This window comes from Aphelocoma coerulescens, chromosome 4 (assembly GCF_041296385.1).
Source record: "Aphelocoma coerulescens isolate FSJ_1873_10779 chromosome 4, UR_Acoe_1.0, whole genome shotgun sequence".
Lineage (NCBI taxonomy): Eukaryota > Metazoa > Chordata > Aves > Passeriformes > Corvidae > Aphelocoma > Aphelocoma coerulescens.
Genome location: NC_091017.1, coordinates 70846181 through 70872921, shown reverse-complemented (window position 1 = coordinate 70872921; position 26741 = coordinate 70846181). Strand labels below are relative to the sequence as shown.

Sequence of the window (26741 nt, the reverse complement as noted above, 5' to 3'; positions counted from 1 at the left end):
CAGGCCCTAGGCAGAAACCAAAACCTAGAGTCCTGGCATTCACCTGAGAATTGCTCCATCTACAGAGCAAGTTAAATACCCCTATTACAAAGCATGACAGGGGTTTCTTTGGTTGGGATTGTTTTCAGAAGAGATGAAAATACTGTTTTTTATTTCTTTCACTGTCTACAGCACAGTATATTGCAAGAATATCCATCTCCTGCTGCTTATGTGAACTAAAGCGAGCGAAGGAAAATGCACAAACCAGTCTGCACACAACCCAGCACCCTGTTTCAAAATGGAGTCCTTTACTACTTTAGTAAAGATAAGATGTAGGCCACAACTAAGAAGATACATGTACATATGTTATTTATATGAAAGAGACGGATATATGACTGTGATTTTCAGGCAAATGGTCTGTGGAGTCTTTCAAAAGCGGCTGCAAGAGAAGGAAGACTTCTGGTGTTTAACTTAGGTTCACTCTATTGAGTTTGTATCTTCATGCAAAGCTTTGGGAAGTTAGGGGTAGCAGTGATGAAAAAAAAGTGTCAATAAAAAGGTTCAGATAACAACAAACGAAAAAATCAGCAAAATCATAGATTCAGACAGAAGAGATAATGAACACTAGTGCTTAGACTACACTGTTGATCTGAGACAGCTCCAATATCCCTTTTACAAATGCCAGGCAGTTCACTGACTATAAATTTTATTTGTGAAGAAATTGTCAAAAGAAGATTTGAAAGAACTTCGGAACCAAGTAAATGCAGACACTGGTCTGCAAGATGCTGTGCATACTTCCCTCAGCACATCCCCAGAGCCATCCCCCTCCACCACCTTCCCTTCCCCAAACAGGAATTCTAGGTATTGGATTTCATCTTTTGGTTGATGCAATATTCAACAGACACACCTAAACAATTCAGACAGGTGCTAATTGAGATGGCAAGACTAACACAGAAAAGGCAAGGGCCCCTCCATGTCCACTGCTGCCAGTTCATGGGTGAGGCAGCAGGAGCTGCTCACATGCTGCTCTCATCTAGACTGAGATTTCACTGTATGTGTGATGCATGGCCTGTTTCAGTATTGACACCTTCCCTACTCCTCCATCCATTTACCCCACCAGATGGGACATCTGCTCAGCAGGAAGCCAGCAGCTCCTGACAAAAGCAGGGATGTATGGAAATGCTGCTGAAGTTTATTGCCCTGTGTTAATGGGAGCAGGTCTAGACCATGACTCACCAATACCAGTTGCCAACGCATTTTAAAGCACTGTATAGGGACCAAAGCAGGGTGCCAGGGCTTTCTGGTGCAGGCAGGGCTGTCAGGGGGTTATACAACCCAAGTGCAGGATACAACTCCACCTAAGGTCATGCAGCCATGTGAACTACACTGCCAGCACTTCACCTTTTGTCCAGGCCAAAAGAGTAAGAACAAACAGAACAAGAAGCTTTACAAGGTGCTACACCTTAAGTGTCTGCATCCAGTTCCTACTCCCAGAAGTGCAGGTGTGTAAAAGCACAAAGCTTACACCTGCAGTCTTGTGTGAATGCAACTGCTGTGCAGCTTTTCATTGAAAGGATCCAGATTTGCTTCCCTGTCCACATACCTAACCTGCCTGGGTTGCACCTGAAAATACTACAGTTCACCCCGCAAAGCACAGATAAAACTGAACATAAGCACATGTCCTCCCTAGCATTCACTGCTCCTGGGTTGTTGGTTTTTTTCCGTTTGTTCCGAACTGGACACATTACTTACAGCCTGTCAAAGAAACAGCCTGTACCGAATTAATCCACTAAAAATTAATTTTGCATTCTCCTCATAGCAAAATTTAACTGGTTCTGCAGATTCAGCTGGGATCTGGGAACCAGGCATACTGGCACAGCCTTGATGCAGAGTTCTGGCTCTGGGATCACATTCAAGTTGGTGCTGCCACATGTTTGCAGTGGCCAGGTCTGAACGTGCTTCTAATACGGTGGCAATTTGTTTTCCTCAACTGCACAAGCAGTGCAGCTCCCAAACATCGCAGACCTACCGCAGTTCCTCAGGGACGACAGGCCCATTGGTGAAATCTGTTATACTGGGACTAAAATGCATTACTTTAAAACCAAATGTGGCAGTAACAATTGCTGTCCTAGCTTTCAGAAGGCAAACCCAGAAAGATCTATCGAATTCAGAAATCCAGGTGAAAAATCAGAGGAGCTACATCTGCACAGTCTGCTTTGCAGTGTTTTATTCTTGGCCTCTCACAAAAAAAAAAAAAAAAAAGTAAGGAAAAATAAAACAAAAATCAGGCCCTGATCCCTAAGCTGCTTAGTGTGGGCACAGAAAAACATCTGCAGAGAGCAAGGGGCTTGCTCTGTGGGCCACAGGTTCACCCTCACCATGAGCCAACATCAACAGAAGAATTCGGACATTAGGCTCTGTTTTTATTTGAAAATCCAAATGCCGCTTTCATCTTTTTCTGCATGTAACCCTTTGCCAGAACACAGCACAAAGTACACGTCTATTTATATAACATATGAGCAAAAATATTAATTAATTGACACAGAAGATATATTTATAAACCGGCATTTATTTTGCTCCCTCTCCTTCAATAAACCAGCTCCTAAATTAACAGGCCAAACACACTGCACCACCGACATTCAATTCCTTTCTCTGAAAGTAAATTTAACTGTGACCTCAGTAGACTGGCATCTAACACTAAGATTTTGGTTTTCATTTTACCTTATTTCTGACCCTTTCATGGCGAAGCAGCTGCCTGAGCTCCCCGGTGCATGGGCAGACACACACCTCAAACCCACCCACAGCTCAAGGTACCCAACACCTGGTGAGTGTCACTGCAGCCAGGGCAGAAGAAAGCCCCGTTATCCGCAGGACTGCATGTTCCTCTGTCAGAGTGCTTTGCCTTGTGAGCAAACGTCACCAAATTTCAGATTTGTGTCGCATTCCTCCTCGGCACATTGCACACGTGTCACCTATTTGTTTCCTTGGAGCAAAAACCAAGCTTGACTTTTGAATATTTGCTATTAACATTTCAAAGGTACAACAGCAGTAAATCCAGCTGTTTGTTTTATGCCTTTTTTTAATTCTAAGTACACCTTAGCAAGAATTATTACACTGCATGGCACTGCTTTAGGAACTACATACAGCCACTGCTCTGCGGAGACATTTATTATACTGTAGTCAAGTACCTGATAAGTATTATTGTAACAAGAAGATGTGACCTAGGTTTACCTCCCTGCAAAAGATAATATTGTGGCTTTCTCTAATCTCCTGTTCTCTTCACAAAACAAGAATCCAGTTTCATTTGCCAGAGGATTTTGGTCAAAATTACTGGGGGGAAACAAGTCTGAATCTCGGCTGAGGACACGGTACAAACAGCAAACCAGAAAGAAAACAAAGCAGTTTGGTTTGTGTGACATGGGAAAGGGCACATCACAGGAAACTGAGAAGAAAACACATAACATCAAGACATTTTAATGTGCAAGTGAAAAAGAAATGGCTAAACTGTGTCTGACTGCTACCAGTAACACCGAGAATATTGTTTATCAACAAACTGCTAACAACCACTTTCAATTTTGATTCAAAGCTAACAGTGGACGAAGCAAAAATGTTAAATTCCTACAGTGGACAGAAAGCTTATAGATTTTGGTTAATCAAATGTAATTCTGCTGGTATTTTTCCCTGCATGAATCAAAACCTGCCAAAATTACTTCTCACTCAATTGCAGTCAAGAGGGCAGCAACCTTTTAGCCCAGACCCAAGCATCCTGTCCAAAGGGCCCGCAGCCTCCTGCCCCTTCTCCTGCTGTTCTGGGTCTCGCCAGCCATCCCCAAGGGATGGAGGTCTCATCCTACAATTTCTTACATGAATATCACCAGCACTTCGGCAGAGGAAGGAGGGGTCCATCAGTGCCCAGGGCAGCTGGAATCCATCCCTGCCTGTCACCTAGCCCACGGTGCCTGGCCAGCACACCTGTGCCATACAGGATACTCTGTTCCCCCCACAGGCAGGCACACAGGAGGGAAAACACAGAACAAAGAAGAGTACAGCACACAGGCTCCCTCACATCTGACAGTTTTTCTCCTCCTCCCCTCTTTTCTGATTTTCCAAGAATAAGGAGATGGTTTTCATGCTTCTATATATGTATACCTCATAAAGCATGAAAAAAACCCATATGTGCATATATACATCTCTCACTTTTTAATCTGATCAGATGCTGCAAGCAGCAGGATACAAAAATAGATAATGAAAACAACAATGCCCCTGCAGATTTGAAATGTGCAGTTAGCTGTTCCTTTCCTACTCCTCCAACCTTAAGTATGTATTTTTAATCCAGAAAAACAATGAAATAATAAGGCGTGAATTTCAGACATGTATGCAATCCCCTGTATGCAATCACATGTCTCCTGGCATCTGATGCTCCAAACCCAATGAGTCTGGAAAATGGTTAAAGTGGAACAATATGGACAAACACTCTGTCCAGTGGTTCACATCACCCATGACCACTCCAGATCCTCTGAACTTTGGTCAATCATCTCCCTCTTAATCTTTGAGTTGCTTAGGAAGAATTAACTGTGTTACCAAAAATTCACTCTAGTCTGGGGCTTGGCCCCTATAGCCTCTAAACTCCGAATAATACACCAGCTGGTGTACATCATGTATTCTGCATGTTTAAATGGGGGGGTAATTTCTCCCGAGCAAATCTAAGTGTGCAGGCAAACATGAGCAGTGATTGCTGGACATGGGTACAGAGCCCGTACAGACAATGCAGAGGTGCCCACAGGGCACTGCTGCTGCCCCTCTGTCCCTGAAAGAACAGGGAGCTGCATTAAAGCAATGTGCCTCTGCTTCCCACACCGGTCAGCAAGCCCAGTGTTCATGCTGAACCAAGCCAGCCACTGTCCTGGCAGCGCTCGTGCGGGAAACCATTCCCTGACAAGCATCATCCTGTCCTGTAACACAGATGACCCATCCCTCATCTCATCACTGCAGCTAGAAGAAAGGAAAGTGCAGGTGAACGCACACATTGCACACTGCAGGGTGGCATTTTTGAAGGTTGCCACTGCTACGGAGTGAGAACCAGAGCAAAACGTTAAACAGATAAATAAATATAAATCTGCAGGCAGGCAGAAAAAAAGCAAGAAGGTAACTGCAAGTGGATGTGTGTGCCTCAACTTTAATAACACTACCAAATTTGTAACCAGAAATCTTTTAATTCTGCTGCATTTGATAGATTAAAAATCCTCTCCTAAAAACTCCTGAAAGCAGCTTACAATTCAGACAAATAACTATTTTGCAGCGGATGACAAGAGCCCTAAGAACAGAAAAGATGGAATAATAGCTCTGTAAGTAACACAGATTTCTTGAATGCAAGAGACAGACAAGAAATCTGTACAATTCAAGGAGCAATTTACAACTGGAAATCCTATGAAACATGTTTTGAATTTTTTTTTAAAGCAGTGAGCATACTATATATGAAAATAATTAAAAATCTTAAGGAGCAAAGTGTCTCAGGACACAAGACACTCCTCCCACTCCTGATGACTTTCTCTTTTGAAATGAACTGTCTTTTCATGCTCCATGATGAGACAAAGAACTCAACTAAAACTAAAAAAAAAAAAGTAGGAGTACTGCAATTAACAGCCCCCAAAATGGTTGCCTTGCTCGGGGCAGGGGCACGGGGGCACAATTTGCTCCCCCTCAGTTATCTTCCAGGCACACGGCTCGGCCGCAGCAGGCACCACCAGGGCACTCAGCAGCTCGTGTTTTTGCTCAAGGAGAGAGTTCATCAGCTTTTGATTTCGGTTTGCACCTCCGGTGCCCCACAAGCAGCTCCTGGCCATCTGCCTGGCACCTCCCCAGCACCATTCGACCCGGCCGCAGGATGCCCGCCGGAGCAGCGAGAGCGGGCCTGCCGAGACTCACTGCTCCTTTGGAAAACAAGTCACGTGCAAATCAAGTTCATTTTAGGCTGTTCTACAGGAGCCACCATCCAGCATGACCATGCAGAGCAGAGCCTGCGCTGGGGAGAGCATCGCTGCCCCGGGACGAAGCAGGCCCAGCAGGGCACGGTCCTCGGTCCTCTCCGGAGCAGCCCTGGAAGAGCAAAGCAGACCCGAGCAGGCAGAGCCTAGGGCTAGGCTTGCTCCCGGGCAGGGGCCGGCAGTGTCCCTGTAAGACAGACAGCCTCCTGCACGTACACAGCCGCTGCCCGAGCAGCAAACAAAGCTGCAGAGCCTGCGCACAGCAGCGCTCGGCTCGTGCCATCGCAGCGCAGGTAGCGGCTGCGGGGGAACAACAAAACCGCGGCGGCGGAGAGGCGGATGGGCGATAACCGGGATAAACAACAACCGAGCCGCGCACCCCGGCGGATCTGCGAGCGGCGGCCAGGCGGAAGGGCTGGCGAGCCGGCGCTGCAGCACAGCCCGCGGGGAGGTCAAGCTCACGCCGGCACCTTCTCAGCCCGTACCTCCCGGAGAGGCTGGAGGGCGTGCGGAGTGTCCCCCCCGCCGCCCGCACACGCTCCCCGCCCCAGAGCCCGGCGCCGCCGCAACCGGAGGCTGCATCTGCTCGGGCTGCCATGGGGGAGGCGGCCGGCTCGCTGCCTGTGGTTTATAAATAAATGCCGGGGGGGACATTAGGTGCCATGCAAAGAGAAATCTGGGTGGCGATTATGGTGTTAAGGTCTGCAGCAAAAGCCGCTGTCGGCGAGCGCGGAGCAGAAGGAGCGATGAGGGCGGATGGTTCAGAAGTGCAGTGAGTACTAAGGAGATGGTGTACGCGTGGCAGTGTTTATATGAGAGATCAAAACAGAGCCAAGCCCATCCAGGGGAAAAATGGCGACTACCGGGATGGGGAAAACTGAGACACTGGACTAGTTATTATTTTTCATAAATGTATGCACTGCACATAAGCTAGACACATTGGAAAAGCTGACGATTCATTCTGAAAAAGCGGTGCGTCTATTACCTGTTATTCTGGGATTTTCTGGCCATGGTGCCTGCCTTTGTTTTCTTTCTGGAATAGTCACTATCGAAGGGTAACACTGATGCATAGCCATGTTCTGCTTCTAGGGACAAAGTCAGCATTAGTGGCAATATATTTTTTCCATGCAATTTTTTCCTCCTTTGCAGGAACGCTAGGGTAAAGAACAGAATTTTTTCCGGTTGATTTGTTTGGATTTTATTCTGCCATCTCTTAAAGAAGCGAGACAAAAAAACGTAACTCGGTAAACCAAAGGAAAAAAAGAACAACACCGAAGTGTCGAAATTAGGAGGATTACTGAGGTGCACATTAAAAACGAGGCGGATCATGCAAACCCTTGTCACGCTGCGCTGGGGGAGGGGAGCTGCCATACAATCACCGACTGCCACACACGGAGCGGCGAGAGGGATCCTGAGCGCTGCCACACGCACCGTCCCCATCCAGGGCGGCACGAACAACCCCCTTCTGCTTTGCTTGGGGGGTCATATATAAAAAAAGCCAAGATGCGAGCAGCGATGCTCCCCCAGCGCGCTGCCGCTGGCGCAGCCCGGGTCCCCCCAGGGCAGGTGCGGGCTCGGGGCCGCTGCCCCGGCCCGGCCGCCGCACAACAAAGGCCGAGAGCGGCTGGGAGCGCCTGCGGGTGCCTGACCGACTGCCCGCCTGCGCCCTGTACCTCGGTCTCTTCGTTCCAAGTACTCGGCCGCTTCCAGGAGGATTAACAGGGAGTTCAATTCCATGGCTGCCCGTTCCGAGCCCCCCGCGCCGAGTTCACGCGCGGGGACTCCCGAGCCCCCGGTTTTAAGGCACCTCGCTCAACCTACATTTGACACACAGCGGACGGGCAGCCCGCGCAGCCAATCGCGAGCCGCGAACAGGCGCGGGGCGGGACGCGGAGGGGCGGCCGGGCCAATCGGCGGCCAGAGTCCCCCCCTCGGGGCAGGGGATGTTGACAGATCCCCGCCGCCCGCGCCCATTGGCTGCCCGTGTAGTAACAATTTAGAAGCCGAAGCTTAGCAACAGCACGTGGTGGCCCGGCCCCCGCGCCCGCTCATTGGCCACTTCCTTGCATGTTAAGTAGGCGGCGGCCGCCCATTGGTGCGCGGGGAGGCATGCAAATGAGGGTGGGGAAGGGACCAATGGGGCTGGAGGCGCGTGCCGCGCGGCGGGAGGCGGGGAGCGAGGCGCGAGCAGCCAATGGGCGGCAGGGGGCGTGGCGTTGCCGTGAGGAAGAGGCAGGCGGAGGGGCGGGGCTTCCGGCGGTTCTGCCCCTCGCACGCGCCGGGTGGGACGCGGCGGCCGGGCCCGGGGGGAACGTGAGGGGAGACGGGAACAAGGGACGGCGGAGCAGCCCGTAAGGGAAAGTATGGCAAGGAATGAATGGGAGCGAAAAAGACGAAACTAACGGGATGCCGGAGGGGCTGTGAAAGTGTGCCTGGCACGTGTATTCGTGACCCCTTGCGGTGCTCAGGCGAGAGAAGAAGACGGCAGCCCTGTAAAAACACGCACAGGGATGTAAGGGAATTACTAAACTCTACACAATGGCCTAACCTGCTGAAAAAGAGAAACAGTGGAAAGCTGTCAGAAATGCAGCCAGAGTGCCTGCCAGCCTTCCAGCCCTTGCCAGCATATTCAGCTGCCTTTCATCATCTGGATACACAGAAGCCGGGTACCAGAATAGCCTGGCTCCCGGCGCACAGGCTGAGCAGGAAGAGCTCAGCACCTTTCCTGTCCACACCATCCTATTTGTGCTGCTAGCTCTGCATCCTTATCTCAGATAGCTGCTGCACAGCTGTTGCCTAAAACTGGTTGGTTTTAACACGAGCAAGCGTAGTTTTAAAATAGGCATATTTTAAGCTGTGCTGGGATCACACATTGGTACATCTTCAGGCCAAAAGTGCTGAAGCCTGTAATCAGTCCTTCTGCAGGATTGCACTTGGGCACACAATTGGTCCCATTGGTTTTAATAGAGCTGTTTAGGTAAGAGCTATCCAGCATACAGGATGGATGCAGAATGTTGTCCTGTGTGTTTATTCCTTGGCAAAAGATGTCAGCCTGAGTTTCCTTTTAAGAGGATAATAGCAATTCAGATTAAAACAAGGATTATGCTTTACTGTTTTTACAGCATTGTGGTAAAGCCACATATACATTACACCTGGTCTTATATTAGTCTGTATCTTGTTGCCCCAGATGCACAAGTGTAATGTGGCTCTTGAAAATGGCTGAAACACAGATCACATTTTACTGCCATTTGGTCCAGGCACCAGGGATAAGAGAAAATACAAGGCAGTCAAGAAAGCAGCATTGTGATTGTAATTTAAGAGAATTTTGTATTTGTTTGGAAAAAGTCTGACTCTATGAATTACAAGGCGGAAGGGAATTTGGTGCATAGATTGCAAAGGTAAAAAAAAAAATTGCTGTAACATTTTCCACTTGCTGCTTGAACTGTTGAAATCCTGCTGCATGTGGGTGAGACAGCACAGTTTTTACTGTAAAACCAGTGAAACTTATGGCAGTTTTGCTGTTAACTGGAAGTAGGTTTAGACACTATTTGACATTGCCTTCTGTTGTGAAACAACATGAAACTATATGCACAGGTCTGCTTTGTCCACACAGGAAAGAAAAGTTCCCTTTGCCTGACCACATGCGTAGGGCACTTGGGGAAGATGCAAAGATGCACAGATAAGGCATCGTTCTCTACTGCATCCACAGCAGTACCTCAGATCTTCGGAACACCTATATTTATTTGTATACAGGTCTAAAGGTATCTTCAACTGTTTTGTACACGTGCTGTGGAAATCAGTCATACATCCAGAAAGGAAGATGAATGTGCTAGGTATGTAAATGTTTGTGTGAAAGCCCAGGATTCACACCCATGGATTTACTGAGGCTCTGAATGCTGAAAGCTCTGCCCCACCACACTGTGAGCACACAACTTTACCTGGAAAAAACTCTGGAAACACAGGGGTATGAACAAACACTGCACAGTGCTTCAGGAGAGTACACAGCCTGAGCTGAGCACCCTGCCGATGACTGCCTTCACCAGACAATCCTTGGAGCTTGGACTGATCTGACTGCTGAGCCAAAGCCACCCTCAGCCACCCCTGCACTCCCTGGGGCCCAAGCTCAGCACCTCTAACCACTCCCAAAGGTAAAAACCATTGCTCTCTCTGCTTTCAAATGTGGACAGAAGTATTTTGAAGACGGTTGTTTTGAGGTGATGGAGGACAATTTCACATTGATATTGGCACTTTCCAGGGCCTTGTGCCTCTATACTTCCCTGCATGGAAGGGCTGCTTTGGGTAGTGAGGAACCACTGGAGCCAGCTGGACTATGTGCAAGAGTAAGTGCAGTGCAAAGTAAGAGCCAGTGTGGTCACAAAAGGCAGCTGATCTCTGATTGTGGTGGCTCTCGGCCTCAGGAGTCATAAATTGTGTTAGTTTGCTGGAACTGTAAGCATATATGGAACCCCACATACTCACAGACCCCCTGCTGATGAAATCCGGGGTAAATCCACACACATTTGGGAAGGACAGGGCTGGCTCGTACCTAACAACCACTGACACACTTTACCTGTAGTTGCATTGAAGGAGCAACACTGTGCAACAGCATGCTAGAGAGCGCTGAGAAGTTTTATCAGTATTATTTCTCCTAGGGGTGAACTCAAACGAGTCCTTCTCAGGAGGCATCATAAAAGCTTTTAAAATACCTAGAAGGAATCGTTCTGGATCTGGTTTTATTTGTGCCAGGGAACCAGGGCTAGTTTTGGTGGTGTCAGCATGGGTGCAGAGGTGTAGAACAGGTGTGAAAAAAGATCAACCAAACTGCTTTAAGAACTGAAGGAGGGGCTCTAAGATAGATGTGTGCTCGAAGGCTTTGCAGATTTGCGTCCCTAAATAGCTTTCTTCCATTTCTGTGAGCAAGCAGCAGGAACAGCTGAGTGCTAAAGAAACAGCTGGCCTTCAGTGATAAGGGGTAGCTGTCACTTCATGGTGAAGTTTGAAAAAGTTTATATTTAGAAGCAGAAGGGAGAGCCATCAGCAGCCACACCCTAAAACGTGAACTGTTTGCAGTTTCTTTGCTGCCTGCACTTGGTGATTGGAATGGTAGTATTTGCAATTTTAAATGTTACAGTGCCTTTCTTTTCCAAAATCCATCCTGTGGCATGACTTGGCATGTGAGATCAGTGACATCAGAACTGCTGAGTGTCCCAAGCTGTGGTGAGGGCAGAGATCTGAAGCTGATGATCAATAATTCAAGCAACTTCATTCACTATTTCCCACATATGGCCTTAAAGAAATAATTAGGCCTACTCTGCTTCTCAGATTTGGCTCATTGTATCTACTGCATGTTTCTTTCTTTTTTAAAATGCCATATTACACCATATCCCTATGTCCAGAGATAAGCCCTTCATTGTGCCTTGGATTCCATCCCTCTGTTTTCTTGGGTGTTGCAAGGTTTAAGTAGTTAGCAAAGACTAACTCATCTGCCCACATAGGAGGGGATCTTCCCTCAGGGCTGGCACTGACAAGTTTCATCTCCCTGAGTCAGTATCTCTAATTCCATTTAATTTCTCATCTTACCTGTGATTCAGATCATGAACTCAGTTTCCTAGATGCAGAAATCAAAACACCTGAAAGTTTAACAGAAGGAGGTTTCAAAAGTAACTATTTTGTCAGTGCCCAGGCCCATTTTGAGACACTCTGATTCTATTTACTCTGCCAAGTAAAGCAGTTCTCCACCCCTGATCTCAAATGGCAGGTGTCACTGCATCTGCTTGGCCCTGTATCTGGACTGATACTGGTGCACATGTGGCTTTTAGTCATCACTTTATTCTGTGTGGTTTGCTTTTAGTTTGGGGTGGTTTCTCTAAGTTCAAAGTGCCTGAAGATGGGTGGCAGCCCATCAGAGAGTGACTTTCAGACCTTAAAGCTGTGGTTACATGACATGAAGGTATGTGGGGTGTTGGGGTTAATGAGTTGTTGCTGCAGTGTTGAGGGACTATGTCCTCTGAGGGGTCCTGTCTGCGCAACCTCACCCCAGGAGCTTTCTGGGTTGGTCCTTGACCTGTTAAACCCCTTGAGCTGCACCCCAGCATTGACTTGGAGAAGAGCTTGGTCCAAGGACCACAACAACAAATAGTATGGATACTGTGGATTCCTATGGACCTGAGTGGCTTCCATGCATTTGGTGGGCTCTCTATGCCCAGCTTGCTGCCTGGCCTTGACCAGTTGTTTGCAGCAGTGTTTGAATCACTGGCTTCCCCAAAGCAATTGAATTTTTCCTGATTTTGTTTGGGATTTAGCACAGGCTTATGTAATGCTATGGTACACACATGCTTGAAAGCCAAATCTAAAAAGAAAAAGTACTTCAAACTGAATGCCAGTCCCTTGTAACGTTCTTTTCTTGTTAATTGCTGTTATTATGAAAGACAACATTTGTATCTTAGCGTCTTTGAGAGTTTGGCTGCAGGGACCTCACATGCCCCTCTCCGCCAGCACTCCCCGACCAGCGAGACGTGCAGTGCCCTGATGCCAGGCCCTGCAGCCATTGCTGTGATCAGGCATGAAATTATTCTTAACTGATTGAAGTGAAGCATAGATTGAAAAGCTTGAGACACTGATTTACTCCATCATCCTGCTCTGCCTAAACCGTGCCTGGCAATTTTAAACAGCGTCATCCCAAAAATCCCCACTGACGCTGCCACACTGAAAGTGCTTTACAGAAGGCAGTGGTATCGCTGCTTTCATTTTAAAAGACAAAAAAGAAATGAGACATGGGAAAAACAGCTGACCACTACCACTCAGCAAAGGCAGGTGAAGGGTTGGGAGGATGGCTGGGCATCCCAGTGCCCAGTCTGGCATGTTTGGCATTATGATACACTGCAGAGTAAGGATTTGTTATGTTATTTCAGATCTGAATCTCAGACGTGTCATGGCCTTATTACATTCCCTTGGTGTAGGAAAAAGGCCTTGTATTGCATTAATCTTCCACAAGGGGCCTTGTGTACACTGGTATTGCATTAAGCTTCCACAAAATATATAGACTAGTGCAGTGCAAAGATGCTTTGAAGAAATCATGGCTCAGACCCACTTTGTTAGGGTGCTTTTGAGGAGCATGGGCATCTGCCTGAGGTCACTGCTTGAATGACCTGGTAAATTAAACATTTCTCCTTTAGCTGATAGAATCAGGCCTTCTTGTTGGGTAACTTTGACACAAACACATCGTATAGAAGTAAAAGAATATTGTACCTCTCTGTGATCATCTTCTAAGCTGCCTTGATGCTTATCACCCTGCTGCAGTCCAGGACAGAGAAACAGAGCAAGGTTGTGCATATGTGCTACCAAATGGAGCTGAAACCAGCTTACCTTTAGCAAACAGAATGTCCACTTAAGGAGAGAGGCAACTGTGAGCTTTATGAATAAAATCAGGCAGTGGTAACACAATCTCAATTACATCTATCCTCTGAATGTAAAAAATTAAATTTTCTTACCCAAAGTACCTGCATCCTGTGTATCAGTCAGTCATGTCTTATGAGTTTATAGGAAGAAGCTCCAATTAATTTGTATTTGTCATTGGTGTGAAAATCCATCCAGATACAGAAGAATGAGTTCATGCATCCTATGGAGACCAACAAAGTAGTTAGCAGCCATTAATTTATACAATATTCATTACAGAGGAGGAACCAAGAAAGAAAAAGTTAGATTTACAAATTTAAGCATGGAGATTTCTCACCTGGGTGCTTGGACATGCAAAATGTACTGAGTTTTAATCTGGGTGAATCGGCTGATGAAATGAGAAGGAAATTAGATCTGTGCCTGTGATGTCTTCCCATAAACCCATTCTCCAGGAACCAAGTGCGTGCATACCTATATGGGAGAACAGGTTTTATCAGAGGACAGAGATCTGTAACATATTAATAGGCCTGCAGCAATTATGTATGCAAATTGTTGAGTTCTGTTCCCAGTAGGGAAAAAATAGTACCTAATGTGGCTGATGCAAATCTGCTTCCAGCCATAGGATTCTATCATTTGTATCAGCTGTGATGGAACCAAGTGAATCTGTGATGGGAAGATTGCAGGCACATCCCATATTGTACAGTAATGATAATACTCTGCATTTCTATAGCGTGTCCAACTCACGCATTTTAGACTGCTTAGTCAAGATTTTCCAGTTTAGGCATTTAATAGATATTAATAATTAGGCAAATAAAATGCTGTTCAGCTGAATGATGGAGGAATCCATATTGATCCTGAGCCTCATGCTGCTGGTAGAGTTGGGCCAGTATTGTCATGGTAGAGATAAGAGAGCTTGTGCATCGATACACACGTTTGAGAGAAGATCAGAACAGCCCAGGTGGTAAATAACCTGGACACTTGCCTGCAGGACCTAAAATTAGAGATCAGCACAAAGACTTGGCAGGTGAATACTCAGCAGATGCTGTCTTATCTCTCTATTTGCTTTGGAAGATTGGGGCTGACCCAAAACATGTTGAAATCAATTTGTATCTTCTTTATTTCAATAGGCTATGCACCAGCCTCTAATCAGTTGTGGGCCTAATTAAATGATTTTTCTCATTGCCAGCTAATTACTCCTATGGAGAAATGAAACTGAATGTTAGATGAGCACTGTGTAGGAACTGTGTCTGTAACGTATGGTTTAGAATAAAAAATTATGGGCTTGATTTCACGCTGTTTTACAGTCTCTTATTCCACCTAAACCAAGGACAATTTCCCTCTTTTTATTGGTATAAGTATGGAAATCGAGTGAAGAGTCAAGTGGAATGACTGTAACAAGCTCCCTTCCTTATGCAACAAAAAAAAGCTACTGCAAGCAGGAAATTATCGGCTTTCAGCGTCCAAGAGAGGAAGAAGCAATGCATTTAAATTGCAACAAGGAGGCTGAATATCACCAAAATGTTCTGTTGGGGAGGACAGTGACACACGGGGCTCGGATACCTGGGGAGCCTTTGGCACCTTCAGCTTGGCTCCAGCCTCAGGCAGGGGATGGAGCACCCAGAGACTTCCTGGGCCACGGTTGCCAGTGCCTGGTTGGAGTTTTGCCACAATTTGGGGAAAAATGCAAGGTACAGGACACAGACAAATTCAGTGCCATCACTTTGTGGTGACGGGCCATTTGCTGGTTTTGACACATGGCAAAGCAGGAAACGTGAAAATGTGAAATCTGCAATTAATTGGATAATGGGAAATCAATCATGGTAATGAGTATCTAAATGTTGTCAGACTCCAGCTGTAGCTGTGTGGATAGGACCGACCTAGTGATTACTTGCTTCAGGAATCACAGGTGGGAGGTTGCATAGGTCTGGCCAACTGATCCTATGTGCAGCTTCCCTGTAATAATTCCCAACTAAACCTTCAAGCTGAGCGTTGGGTTTGAGGCATTGCATGAGGCACTGAGTCTCAGGAAAGGGAAGATCTTTGCTCAGCAATCCCAAAAAACTTCTTTGACATCATGGAGGGGAAAAGGAGTGGCCTCCACAAAAGGCACAACGTGCTGAAAGCAACCTTGCATGCAAAGAAAGAAGCCACTTAAACTGCACTGTGTGTTTGTGGACCAAAATCTAAGATGCTGTAGCATGTGGTGGTTATGACCCAGCCTTATGGGACCCATACAGCACTCTGTCTGCAAAATGTGATATATGCAAAAGGCAAACATTCATATGAGCCAGCAGTGCCCTGGCAGCCAGGAGGGACATCTCTGTCCTGGAGAGCATCAGGCACAGCATTGCCAGCCAGGCAAGGGAGGGATTGTCCTGTTCTGCCCTGCACTGGGGCGTCTTCACCTCAAGTCCAGGGACCACTTTTAGGTGCCACAATATAAGCAGGATATAAAGCTACAAGAGAGTGCCCAAGGGAGGGCACCAAAGATGGTGAGGGCCCTTGAGGGGAAGCCGTGTGAAGAGCAGCTGAGGGCACCTGATCTGTTCAGCCTGGAGGAGGGGAGACCTCGTTGTAGTTATAACTTCCTCGTGAGGGGAAGAGGAGGGTCAGACACTGATCCCTTCTCTGTGGTGACAGTGACAGGACCCGAGGGAATGGCCTGAAGTTGTGTCAGGGAAGGTTTAGGTTGGATATTAGACAAAGGTTCTTCCCCCAGAGGGAGGTTGGGCACTGGAACAGGCTCCCCAGGAAGTGGTCACAGCACCAAGCCTGACAGAGTTCAACAAGCATTTGGACAATGCTCTCAGGCCCATGGTGTGATTCTTGGGGTGTCCTGTGCAGGTCCAGGAGATGGACTTGGATGATCCTTGTGGGCCCCTTCTAACTCAGGATATTCTATGATTCATCCTCAGGTAGATGTTTACCCTTCAAGTGTCATGTAAGGTGCCACATCCTTTGTGTTGAGTTTAGCATTGGGAGAAAATTTCAGTAACAAGGTAGTAGTAAGATGGAAGAAACTGGAGGGCAGGATGTAGAATTCAACTTACTTGGTTTATTTGTTTTCTTTCCAGCTTTCCACAGGTCTGTTTTTTTGCCTCATACTTGGCTCCGTCTCTGATCCCTTCTGTCCTGTTTTTGTTCTCCTTCCTTTGTTGCCGATGGTTTCACGCTGTTTCCATTCCTCTCCTTTTGTGTGACACAGATTCTCTGCCTGAGCCCCGTCCAAGGTGTTGGACTCCCTGCAGTTACAGCACAGAGTCTCAATACCAGGGACACGACTTCCTGCTTCACTGACAGTGTCTGCATTGTGTAAGTGAATGTGTGTCTTATGTCAGCCCACAGAGAAGTTGTTTCAGGGCATTACTTAATGGATTCTCCTTTTTCTACCTTCTCAGGACACTGGCAGCTCTTCTCTTCTTCATTGTTGCTGGTCTCTTGGTATCTACAGGAGACTACTCTAGATGATCTACACACAGTGAGAGAGCTTTGCTTAATGTGAAGACCTTACAGTCAACACAGAGAAAACAGACAAAGGTATGAGAAAGTTGTCATGAGTAAACCTTCCCTATGCAGAGGGAAATAGAAACACAGAAAATCCCTAGATCTCATTACTAGAGAAATGAGGTATCTGTGGTAACTTGGATATCTTGCATCCAGTTCAGGACTTTCACCCTCCTGTTCACTGAGACCAGGGTAACACGAGGATGGCTTTTTACTTTTTTCTGTCTTTAAGATGTGCCAAGGATGGTGGAAGGTAGGAGCTGTACCAGACAACTGACACAGCAGTATTGGGACAGGGCATTTCACCACTCACTCCCTCATGTGGGAAAGTCTAACTCATGCCAAGTCACTTTGTCACCTCTCTGTTTTTGAATTAAATGCTGAGGGTTGTTTGAAAGTGTTAAGTATATTGGCAGTTATCCCAGGGGGTGAGAAGATCACGAGTAGTATATTCTTCTATATCAAAAGATAGGTATAATATTCAGAGGTGCACTGGTGAGACTTAAAGCTTTAACTTCTAATAGCCATCTGTCTGAAGTTTACAGATGCCCCTGATCTACAGCTACAAGGTACTGAAATTAACACCCAAATTCCTGTGAACTCAGAAAGTCCCTGAAGAGAGGTAACAATAGTACTGCTCAGTTCTGAAACACTGACACAAGCCACTCTATAGCTATGCATGAGCAAAGGCTGACACAATCACACAAAAGGTAACTATAAGTCTTTTTTGACATCAGGCAGAAAATCCTAATCTTAGGTCTCATTCTTCTGTTTACATCCTTGCCTTTGTTTCACAAATTCAGATACATGCTTTACACTAGATAGGCAGTATGATGGCTTAATGAAAAAGAGGTCAGTACTATCACCTCAGTGTGACCTCTGTTTTCATTGTCTCTACCTTTGACATCTAATCAAACACATTAAACTATCCAAAATGCACACATCTGGGCTCTTTGTAGAGTATGTTTGTTTTATTTTTTAAAGCTTTGCTTACCTGTGGAGTCTACTATTTATTGTATGATGCTTTTTGCCACTTAGGCACTATGCTTAATCAGATTTGTAAATTAATTCTCTCCTGGGGTTTCTCTTTGTGTGTTCAGAAAGCATAAAAAGTGTTCATGACACGCTTCAAAACACACACTGGTTACATTAGTCATCCTCTCAGCATAATAGTTTTATGGAGAACACTTTCAGTTAAAAAAAACCCCGAAACAACACATTTCCTTTAATCCAGCTTCTTTCCCCCACTTTTGATCCTTAGAGTTATGCTACATGTTAGTAAACAGCTACACAACATGCAAAGGCTGTAATTGCCTTTTTTTTTTTTTGCTAGAGGAAAAGAGCTACTGTTTATATCTAACAATATCTATTATTGCTTTTTATGACATATTTCACTGAAAACATTTTCATATGGGAACTTTGCCTTGTTCTGGAAGATGGAAAGCTGGTTGTGAAAATGAGCATTGCTGAATCACAACATGCCTTCCTCCTGCTCTCCCTGAGCTACTCCCTCAGCCCAGCAGTCCCAGCCCACATCAGGGCTGAGGCTGGATGGGAAAGCACAGCTTGGATGGGGAGCACCAAACTCCCCATCAGTGCTGCCTGTACCTCACACACTGTGCCCCTTCCTTGTCAAGCTGTTCAAAGCACATCCTAGTGAACAAAACCCTTCTGTGGTAAATGTTGCAAAGTGGGAAAGAATTTACACAGCAAAAAATGTCACTAATGTTGGTGAGGAGGAAAGGGTGCTTGGCCAGCACTTGCCCCTTGGCAAGGAAGGAGGATGTCCATGGCAATTGCACTGCAGCCTGAGAACTACAGTGACAACAAACTGCAGTAGATTGCCTTGGAAGGGAGGGGTACTTCCCAGAAGTCATTTTCACAGACAAGAAGTCCACATCCACAGACAAATGTGGCTGCAGTCCTCACTTTATGCCAGTGGACCCAACAGAAAATCTCTCCTCATACAGCACACTCACCCCTGTACTCTCTAGGAGCCTTATCTACAATCCCCACCCCAACCCACACACTCCCCCAATCTCTCAGCCCTTTGTGTTTCACAGGAAACAAGTAGATAAACCACAGCTTTCAATTTCCTAATTATGCAAAAAAGTAGAAACTCCTAAACTTTCAGAAGCTCAAAAATGCTGAAGTGGTTGGAAAAAACAGGCAAAGAGAAGACCTGAAACCAAATGGGGATTTCACACTGGGATGTCATAGACATTACAAATATATGGGGTGGGCTCACAGCACACTCACGTGTTTTTGCTGAAAGAGAACAGCAGTGGATGGTAGAGAGAGCCCCATCTTTGAGGAAGGACCCAGCAGGAGCAAAATCTTTTGTCTGATGGAGCAATCCATGATTCTGGGAAGAGAAAATATTTTGCCTGATTGCTGTAGAGAGGAACTTGCTCAGCTCAGTAGGGAGGAACCTGGCTCTAGCACTGCTCTCCAGTGGGACCCTGGGGATTTCTAGACATGTTTTTGGCCAGACTACTTCTTCTCTCCCAGCCTCCCTCTTTCCCTGGATCTGTGCCTGCCTCAGAGCTGTGGGATAACCAAGACTTCGTCCATTCTCCACCAGTGTGGGCACATGCAACTGCAATGAGTGCATGCAATGGAGCCTCAGCAAGAAGCCAGAGAGCAGCTATGCCTGTGCTGTTGCTCCCCCATTTCCAAGTGCCACAGTCACTGCCTGTCCCATTGCCTTCACCGTGGCTGTCACATGTCTGTGTTCCTGGGACACCTGGAGAGGGTGAGCTCATCCCATCAGTGCAGCTGCTTGTTCCCCTTCTCCCTGGTTTCACATGTTCAGTCTCAAATATTCTCCTTCTTGCCAGTTGGTTCGGAGCACGATTTAACCCTTTCCAAATTTTCATGCATTTGGTAACATTTTTGGTAAATGGGAAGGACATCCAAAGAACTGAACCTGCAGGGTAGGTGGGCTGGTGGTGAGTGCAGAGCCCACTGTCAGACCCCACTGCTGCTAGCAGGCAATGCTGCAGCTCATGGTACCAGTACATACAGAGCCCCTTTTCCCTCAATTTCCATATCCTAACAGCTTGTACAGGTCTCTAGCTTCTCACTTGCTATTTCCTTGTTCAAATGTCTGGGGTTTTTTGTTTCTCCTTGGGAAGCAGCAGAGTGATGTGGAGGAAGGAGGATTCCCTGATCCTGGTGAGTTCTGGGAATGAGTGCCACAATTGTCAGCCAGATGCCAAGAAAACACAAATCGTTCACAGGCAACAACTCACATTTGTCTCCCTAGCAGCTCTTCAGTTCTCCAGCACACTGTCAAGGGCACAGGGAGAGGGCAGGTTCATCAGGCACTGCTGGCCAGGCTTACAGGCAGCTTGCAGGCTTGGAGGACTGACTGGATCAGGGCATGGGCAGGGCTTTCTGCATCCTGTGCTGCTGCTTTGACATCAAACTACTCAGGTCCTGTAGGCTAATATGGTTACCAGTTCATGTATAGGAAAAGATGTGTTAAAACACCAGTTTGAAGGGCAGGACTGTTGTGAGGACCTGAGCACCTTTCTCCTGAGAAGGACCCTTGGCCTTGTAGAGCCATGGTGTCTGCAGTGCAGTAGCACTACCTTGTCCTGGGTGGGGACCTGCTGCCTGTCCTGTCCCAAATCTGCCCCAGCCTCCCTTTCTGTTTCCACACTGGGAGCAGAACATGAGACTGGTATCTCTGTGGCTCTCCAGCCCCTGCTTTAACCAAAAGGATGTTTGTTTCCTGCAAAGGAAAGCACAGTCAGTTGTCACACTAGAGGAAAATAAAACACAGGGCCAGACTGTGTATTTTACACGTCTGCATAGAGATTTCATCAGAGCTTAACCTGGCTCATCAGACCAAACCCTAATTTTGTACATCACTAGTGGACAAGCTCAGGGGACGAATGCAGGGACAGGGAGATGCTCAGTTTGTTCCCAGTGTGGTGTGTCACATGAGGCAGTCCCACTTGGAGTAAGCATTGGTTATCCTGAATTGAAAACGAACACCACATGGCTTCACTGCGTGATGCTTGTCCGGCACATTTGTTGCTCTGGTGAAGGTTCCTCCAGAACACCCCATAGGCTGAGTCATGGCAGGTGGTCCTGTATGACTGTGAGAATCAGCAATTCATGGTAGCATTGGGTGGATCAGGAACATGGACTTTTTAGATGGAGAAGGACTCACTGTCCACGCCTAATGGTGGCCTTGGGAGTGGATTAGAGAACCACTCAGCAAAGCATCTTGACTCCACAGGGCTCCTGAATCTTCCTGTTGTTTCTTGCAATTCCTTTATCTGTATCCAATGCAGAATGGGTAATCATGCCCATTTCAGCCTAACGTCCCGTTTTCCTTTCTTTACACTACTACACATAGCAATCATTTTTGGCCACATACATTTTAATGTTTGTTAATTGAGGTATTTCTCACAACAAAAATCTTTCTAAGTCTGGTTACTGTTTTCCCTTATTGTGAATATTCATTCAGCACTTACCTTTGCCAAAGATGATGTAGTGCAAGCAGGTGTCACAGCCGTACTTTCAGCCGTATGGAAAACACATTTCATTTCTGACAGCGATCCTGCTGTTTCAGTAGAAGGCTACCCCATGCAGAGATAGGCTGGTTAGATCAAACTGTACTAATTGCAGAGTGATTTGGAAATCTGTTCCACTTGCAAACAGAATGAATCCAAGACTTTGTAACATTGAATTAACAAAGGTCACATTTCATAAATATTACCAAGCAATTTTCATAGATAACGCAGCAGGCTAGTTAATGATTAGAGCAGTAAACTTCTGACGTAAAGCCATGATGAATAAGGGACATATTTTTACAGCTTCCGTTATTATTGCCTCAGGGATCTTAAGTAAAGGCAGCAGAAATTATTAGGGTCCAACATATCTTTAAAATCTAACCAATCAGGCTATATCTGGTCTTCCCAGAGGCTTTTGTATTACAAACTAGAAAATTCAAGAGATTTTAGGGCATCAGTCAGATTCTCAATGGGAAAAAAAGGCATGCTGGTTTCAATCCAGTTCTACTGGACTCTGCAATGTAAAAACCAGCTTCAGTAACTGGTGGGAATTGGCATAGCTCAGGTTAAGAAGTGATGGTGGAACTCTCCCTCTTGCCCCAGCTGCTGGATCTGCTGGATCAGGGCAGAATATTTTAGTAAAGGTCTAGTTCTTCTTCAAAGACTGATCCCAGGGACTGGCTCCTCTCCTGAGACTGGGTCCAGCACTGTTTCTTAGATGGGAAGGAATTACCTGAGCAGTAATCTTGATGAAGTCTGTGGGATTAGCTCTGTAGGGAAACAGTGTTGTACATTTTATATGTAAGGGAAGGCAGTGGAATGAATCCTGGGATTAAACAGAAATCTTGGGTCCAGGTATAAACAGAGGACTTAAAACCAGTGAATGTAATTTTCCAGGACTTCATTAGGCATGATTTTTTCTGATAGCCACATACTCATAGACAACCTGTATTTCTCAGGAGGGTTTTATCTTCTGTGAGCCATTTGTGTCTGAATTTGCAGGGTTAGAAAATCTTGGTATACAACTGTGACATAACTGTCGTCCAGCAGTGCTTAAGGGTGGAGGGCTTGGGAATCAGAAAAATTCCAGCAGGAGTTTTATTTTTCCTTCATCCAGAAGAAACCCACAGGGATGGAAAGTGGTTAATGCCAGTCTGTAATGCATTTTTGAGAGAAATGGCGTGTGGAACATGCAGCTCTTTGTGAAGCAGTGATGTCCAGGTGCTTGGATGCAGAGGTGGAACCTGTTACATTTCCATTTGGGAACGCCATTTGATGAGATGAAATGTGAATTGTCCACACAGTGATGCCATTTGGACATGACAGGTTTTAATTTTCAATTTTTGGATGCTCATGCTCTGAGGCCATTCAGAACTTGAACCTAAAAACATAATTCCTTGAAAACCTAATGCAATTAAAGTGACAGAAAAAAATCCCAAACAAAACAAAACCCCAACATTCATGCAAGTAGCATCTCAGCTGAACATAAAATAACCCTAATCATGAAAGCTAGCCTAAAGCAGCATCAGGACCAGAGTTGGAAGAAACCTAGAAGGCTTTTCCCACAGCCAGACACAGGGGACCCCAACAGGCAGAGGGCCACTGCTCCCTGGAGAGCTCACCCTGCCTGCAGCCAGCACTTTCTCCAGCCCTGCCTCCATCCCAGCTGGAACGGGCTGAAAAATAACTGGAAGTTTCTTGTCAGAGCAGATGCACAGCACAGCCAGTTCTCCATTGACAAACGAGCAAAAGAAAACAAAATATCACACTGTCATTTAAAAATAGCTTCAGCAGAAATACCACGGGCAGCGCTTTCACCGAGCAGAGATCAGCGGCTGATTAGGGAGGGTTATCAGCGTACCTGGTGCCGCGTAAAACCCGATCCCGCTGCATGGCGCTCTCACTCAGCCGGACAGATTGTGGGGTTGTGATGAATGCCTGAGAAACTCTAGAAGTTTTCTGATAATGCAGGAGTTTGAAACAAGGGGTTTCTGCTCCTTGCCTGCAATCAGCTTTAGGAAAGCTTCATGTGGTCTGATGGTGCCAAGTGGCATTTTTGGATTTCCGTGGGACAGGGCCATTCCCTGTTCATGCCAAATGCAAGAGCTGTGCAAGGGTGATCCCTCCTGTAAATGATAGTGAAAGTGTTTGTAAAGGATAGACACCACTGCAAAGTTCAGCAGGTCTGGGGACTTCCATAGGTGACATCTGTGCCTTTTAGCCGTGCTCTGAAGTGGTGTAGTTTGAACACAGACTTGACCATGTGATTTTGGGAAGTCAACCCACTGAGTGTTCTTGCAGGGTCATCAGTATAATTTTTAAAGCACAGCATGTGCGACAGGCAACAGTTTTCCAATGGCAGAGCTCAAATTTCATGATCCAGGATTTAGGGTCATTGCAACTTCTAACATTCCTTCTGGTCTTCCACCTCTTGATTCTGCTTATACGAAGAATTCAGGTGTTAAAATGAACGTATTTTTTTTTAATCTGTTTATTGTAAAGTACTTAGAGCATAATTTAATTTGCAACTATTATTTGCATCTATTTGCATTATTTCAATTATTTCACCTGATAGGGGAATTAATATTCACTAGCTGAAGAAAATTGTGCCATGAACAAAAACATACCAGTTTGCTTAAGATACTTTTGACTGTATTTCAAGACAAAAGAAGAAATTGATGGAAAGAGATCAAGAGCAATCCTGAGCTTTTCTGAGATGGTATAATTTGTTAGTTTACCATAGTCCCCTCAAGACATACCTTGACCCATCACTTGCCTAAAACTTCATATCAGGAGCCATGGCTGAAATCCAGAGGCTTGAAACACTGTCAGTACTGAAGAAAGAAAACAAGTATACTAGAAGCAAAGCAACTGGACGAGTAGCTTTGCTAGGTCAAGTGTCATTCTCATGACCCTAAGATTAAAGATCTTTCCTGTTTTTATGTATCCTGACTGTTTTCAACACGTGACTGCAAAAGCAAAGCACAGCACAATGGAAATATGTGCAAAACCATCAAAACCACAGAAAGAGGCAAATCAGGTAACATGGTGACCTACACTAAAGCAGGGAACCCCCAGCCTGGGGCTGCCCTTGCAGCTGGCACCTACCCACAACTGAATGTGTGCCCTGATGGTTAGATCCCATCACATGCAACGTGCTCAGGGGGGCAGAGTCCCTGCCTCCACAGTTAGGATTCAGGACACGGGATCTGCTGTCTTGCCAAAGCCACTTCATGGAGTGGGCAACACCCCAAGAGCACAGCATTGCTTGGAGTCAGCATGGCACTCCCCTGCCCCGAGGTACAGCTGCTCACAGTCATGTTGTGCAGCAAGCAGGGGGATGCAGAAGCCTCACTCTGGGTCTCCTTGCAGGAGCATTGCATCATCTTGCGCCCCTCCTTTCCCCTCCTTTCCCCCATTCCCAGGATCTTGGCCATGCAGCGTTCCCACCATTCTTTCTCTTCCAGGCTATCTTCAAAATGCTGCCTCAGGTGATTCTCTAATCTCCCGGGGAGCTGCATTTCTGAGATTTCTCTTCCTGCACAATGTCCATTCCCTGATGGGATACACATGGGCCATTTCTGGGGGCAGTGACAGATCCATCACACCACTGTGATTCCTGCTCTCCCATCATGAGGCCAGGACGTTATTTGGGACTGGTTCTTTACTAAAGCAATGAGTTACTGTTCTTCAAGCTGAGGGAACAGCAAATGGTACCTTAGGCCTTTCACTCCCAGGTCTGTTGCTTCTGCTCCAGGCACCACCTGAAAGGAAAACCAGCTGCCCCAGCTCACCCAGTAAACCAAAGGTGGGAAAATGCAACTCCCTCAGCACAGCCTGTAGCCATATCTACTCAGTGTGGACCAGTGACTCTGACAGTTCTGCTGCTGAGATCCCCTGAAGGAAGGAGAATACTGAATACACATTATCAAAATGCCTTTTAGCATTAGCAGGATACTCTGCTCCAGGCAGAGGAGGATACATACAAAGCCTTAAGCTGTTCCAGGCTTCACAGAGCAGCAGACAGCAAAATACGTGGCTGCATTGGGACATGTTGTTTTCAAAGCCCTGTGTGATAGCACCAAGTGGCATATATCAGAATTACCTGTCACAAACTGTAGGTCTCTGTGGCCATTTCTGCAGTCCCGGCTGAGCAGCAGCTCAAACTCTCTGAGACAGTGGTTACGCTGGAAAGAAGGCAAAGATGTAGAATGCGGGAGATGAGGAGATGGTAAAAAAAGCACTAATGCCTAAAAAAAAAGTTGAAATGCATCCCACTAGAAAGTAGTGCCTAGGGTGTGCTAGGGCAGGAACATGAGGGGCTTTCCTGCTTCCTGAGAACCCAAAACTTGCTTCAAGAGCTGCCTCCTTTAGCATCAATTTCACATTTTGGTTTTTCTGTATGAAGAAGTGGAGGACTCTGCTCCAACGTGCACTTTCTGCAGCCCCGGGGGTGTCCAGTGTTTCTCTAAAACACTGCCAAGTTAAAGCTCAGCCCATCCCCAGGGAACTGGTGGATCGAGGCCAGCAGCACATCCTCCTGGAAGCAGCTAATGACTGAGCTGCTAAATACTTCACATTCCTCACGGACACCAATCCAGACTCGAAGATGCACTGGAAACCTGACAGGAAGGTTACTTAGCATAAGACATTTGCCTCAGGGAACTCTTCTGAATAGCAACAAGTCAAGTCAAAACCTCAGTCCAGACCTCACCTCCAGATCCAAGCCATATCCTGACCAGACTCAACAGCCTAAATGTGGGGAAACACAACCTGGGACCTCTGCTTGCTCTGCAGACCAACCCTTTGGCTCTGTCTCCCAGGTGTTGAGCTATTGCCCACCTGTGGTATTTAAAGGCCTTTTTCCTAATTGCTCTCCACAGCTCAGGCTTCTGTTGAGGTGCCATCCTCCTCTCCAAAAGTCTCTGCCTACCTTGGTTTAAGTAACTCATTGCAAGACACTCTAACCAGGGTTGTCTTAAAACATAGGTAGGTGTTGGTTTCTTTTCACCCTCCAATTTGGGTGAAGTCACCATGGTGTGTGAGCAGGTTGGCAGTGAAAAGCAGCCTTGCTTGGACTTATCACTGCTGAACAACTTCTGGGCACTCTGCTATGGGAACTGAACAACATCCCATGGCTCTGAGAAGTATTTCCCATTAGGAGATCAAGATATTAAAAGCAGATTTTGTACAGTTCAACACCAACGTGTCCTACTGAGAACAAAAGGTGTTGCTGTTAAATCAAGTCAAAAGTAATTTGTCCATGAACACAAGGTTTGGTGCTGGGATCAAGGTGCCAGGGCTCATAGCTACTACCCCTCTGGAGTCTCTGGAGTCTCTGCTCCAGCAT

General features: G+C 46.3%; 1 protein-coding gene and 2 long non-coding RNA genes across 5 annotated transcripts in view; all 3 read right to left on the bottom strand.

Annotated features, from left to right (window-relative positions):
* Positions 1-7788, bottom strand: part of MXD4 (MAX dimerization protein 4) — a 38457-nt gene extending 30669 nt beyond the window's left edge. Inside the window, exons 1-2 of one of the 3 annotated variants that reach the window (XM_069014612.1) lie at positions 7637-7788; positions 6949-7117 (exon numbers count right to left, since the gene is read on the bottom strand). In XM_069014612.1, the coding sequence (XP_068870713.1) occupies positions 6949-7117; positions 7637-7700 (233 nt within the window). In that variant the 5' untranslated portion in view covers positions 7701-7788. The remainder of the gene's footprint in view (positions 1-6948; positions 7118-7636) is intronic. The other 2 variants (XM_069014614.1, XM_069014613.1) reach the window with 2 other exon arrangements.
* Positions 7789-13589: 5801 nt separating this feature from the next.
* On the bottom strand, positions 13590-22644 carry LOC138110018 (uncharacterized). The gene is made up of 3 exons (XR_011150759.1): positions 21353-22644; positions 16409-16600; positions 13590-13829 (listed from the first exon to the last, which is right to left on the bottom strand). It is a non-coding gene; the product is annotated as an uncharacterized lncRNA (long non-coding RNA).
* An 89-nt stretch (positions 22645-22733) lies between these two features.
* LOC138109160 (uncharacterized) lies at positions 22734-26188 on the bottom strand. Its single transcript, XR_011150319.1, has 4 exons — positions 26106-26188; positions 25497-25578; positions 24151-24225; positions 22734-23828 (listed from the first exon to the last, which is right to left on the bottom strand). It is a non-coding gene; the product is annotated as an uncharacterized lncRNA (long non-coding RNA).
* Between the last annotated feature and the right edge of the window lie 553 nt (positions 26189-26741).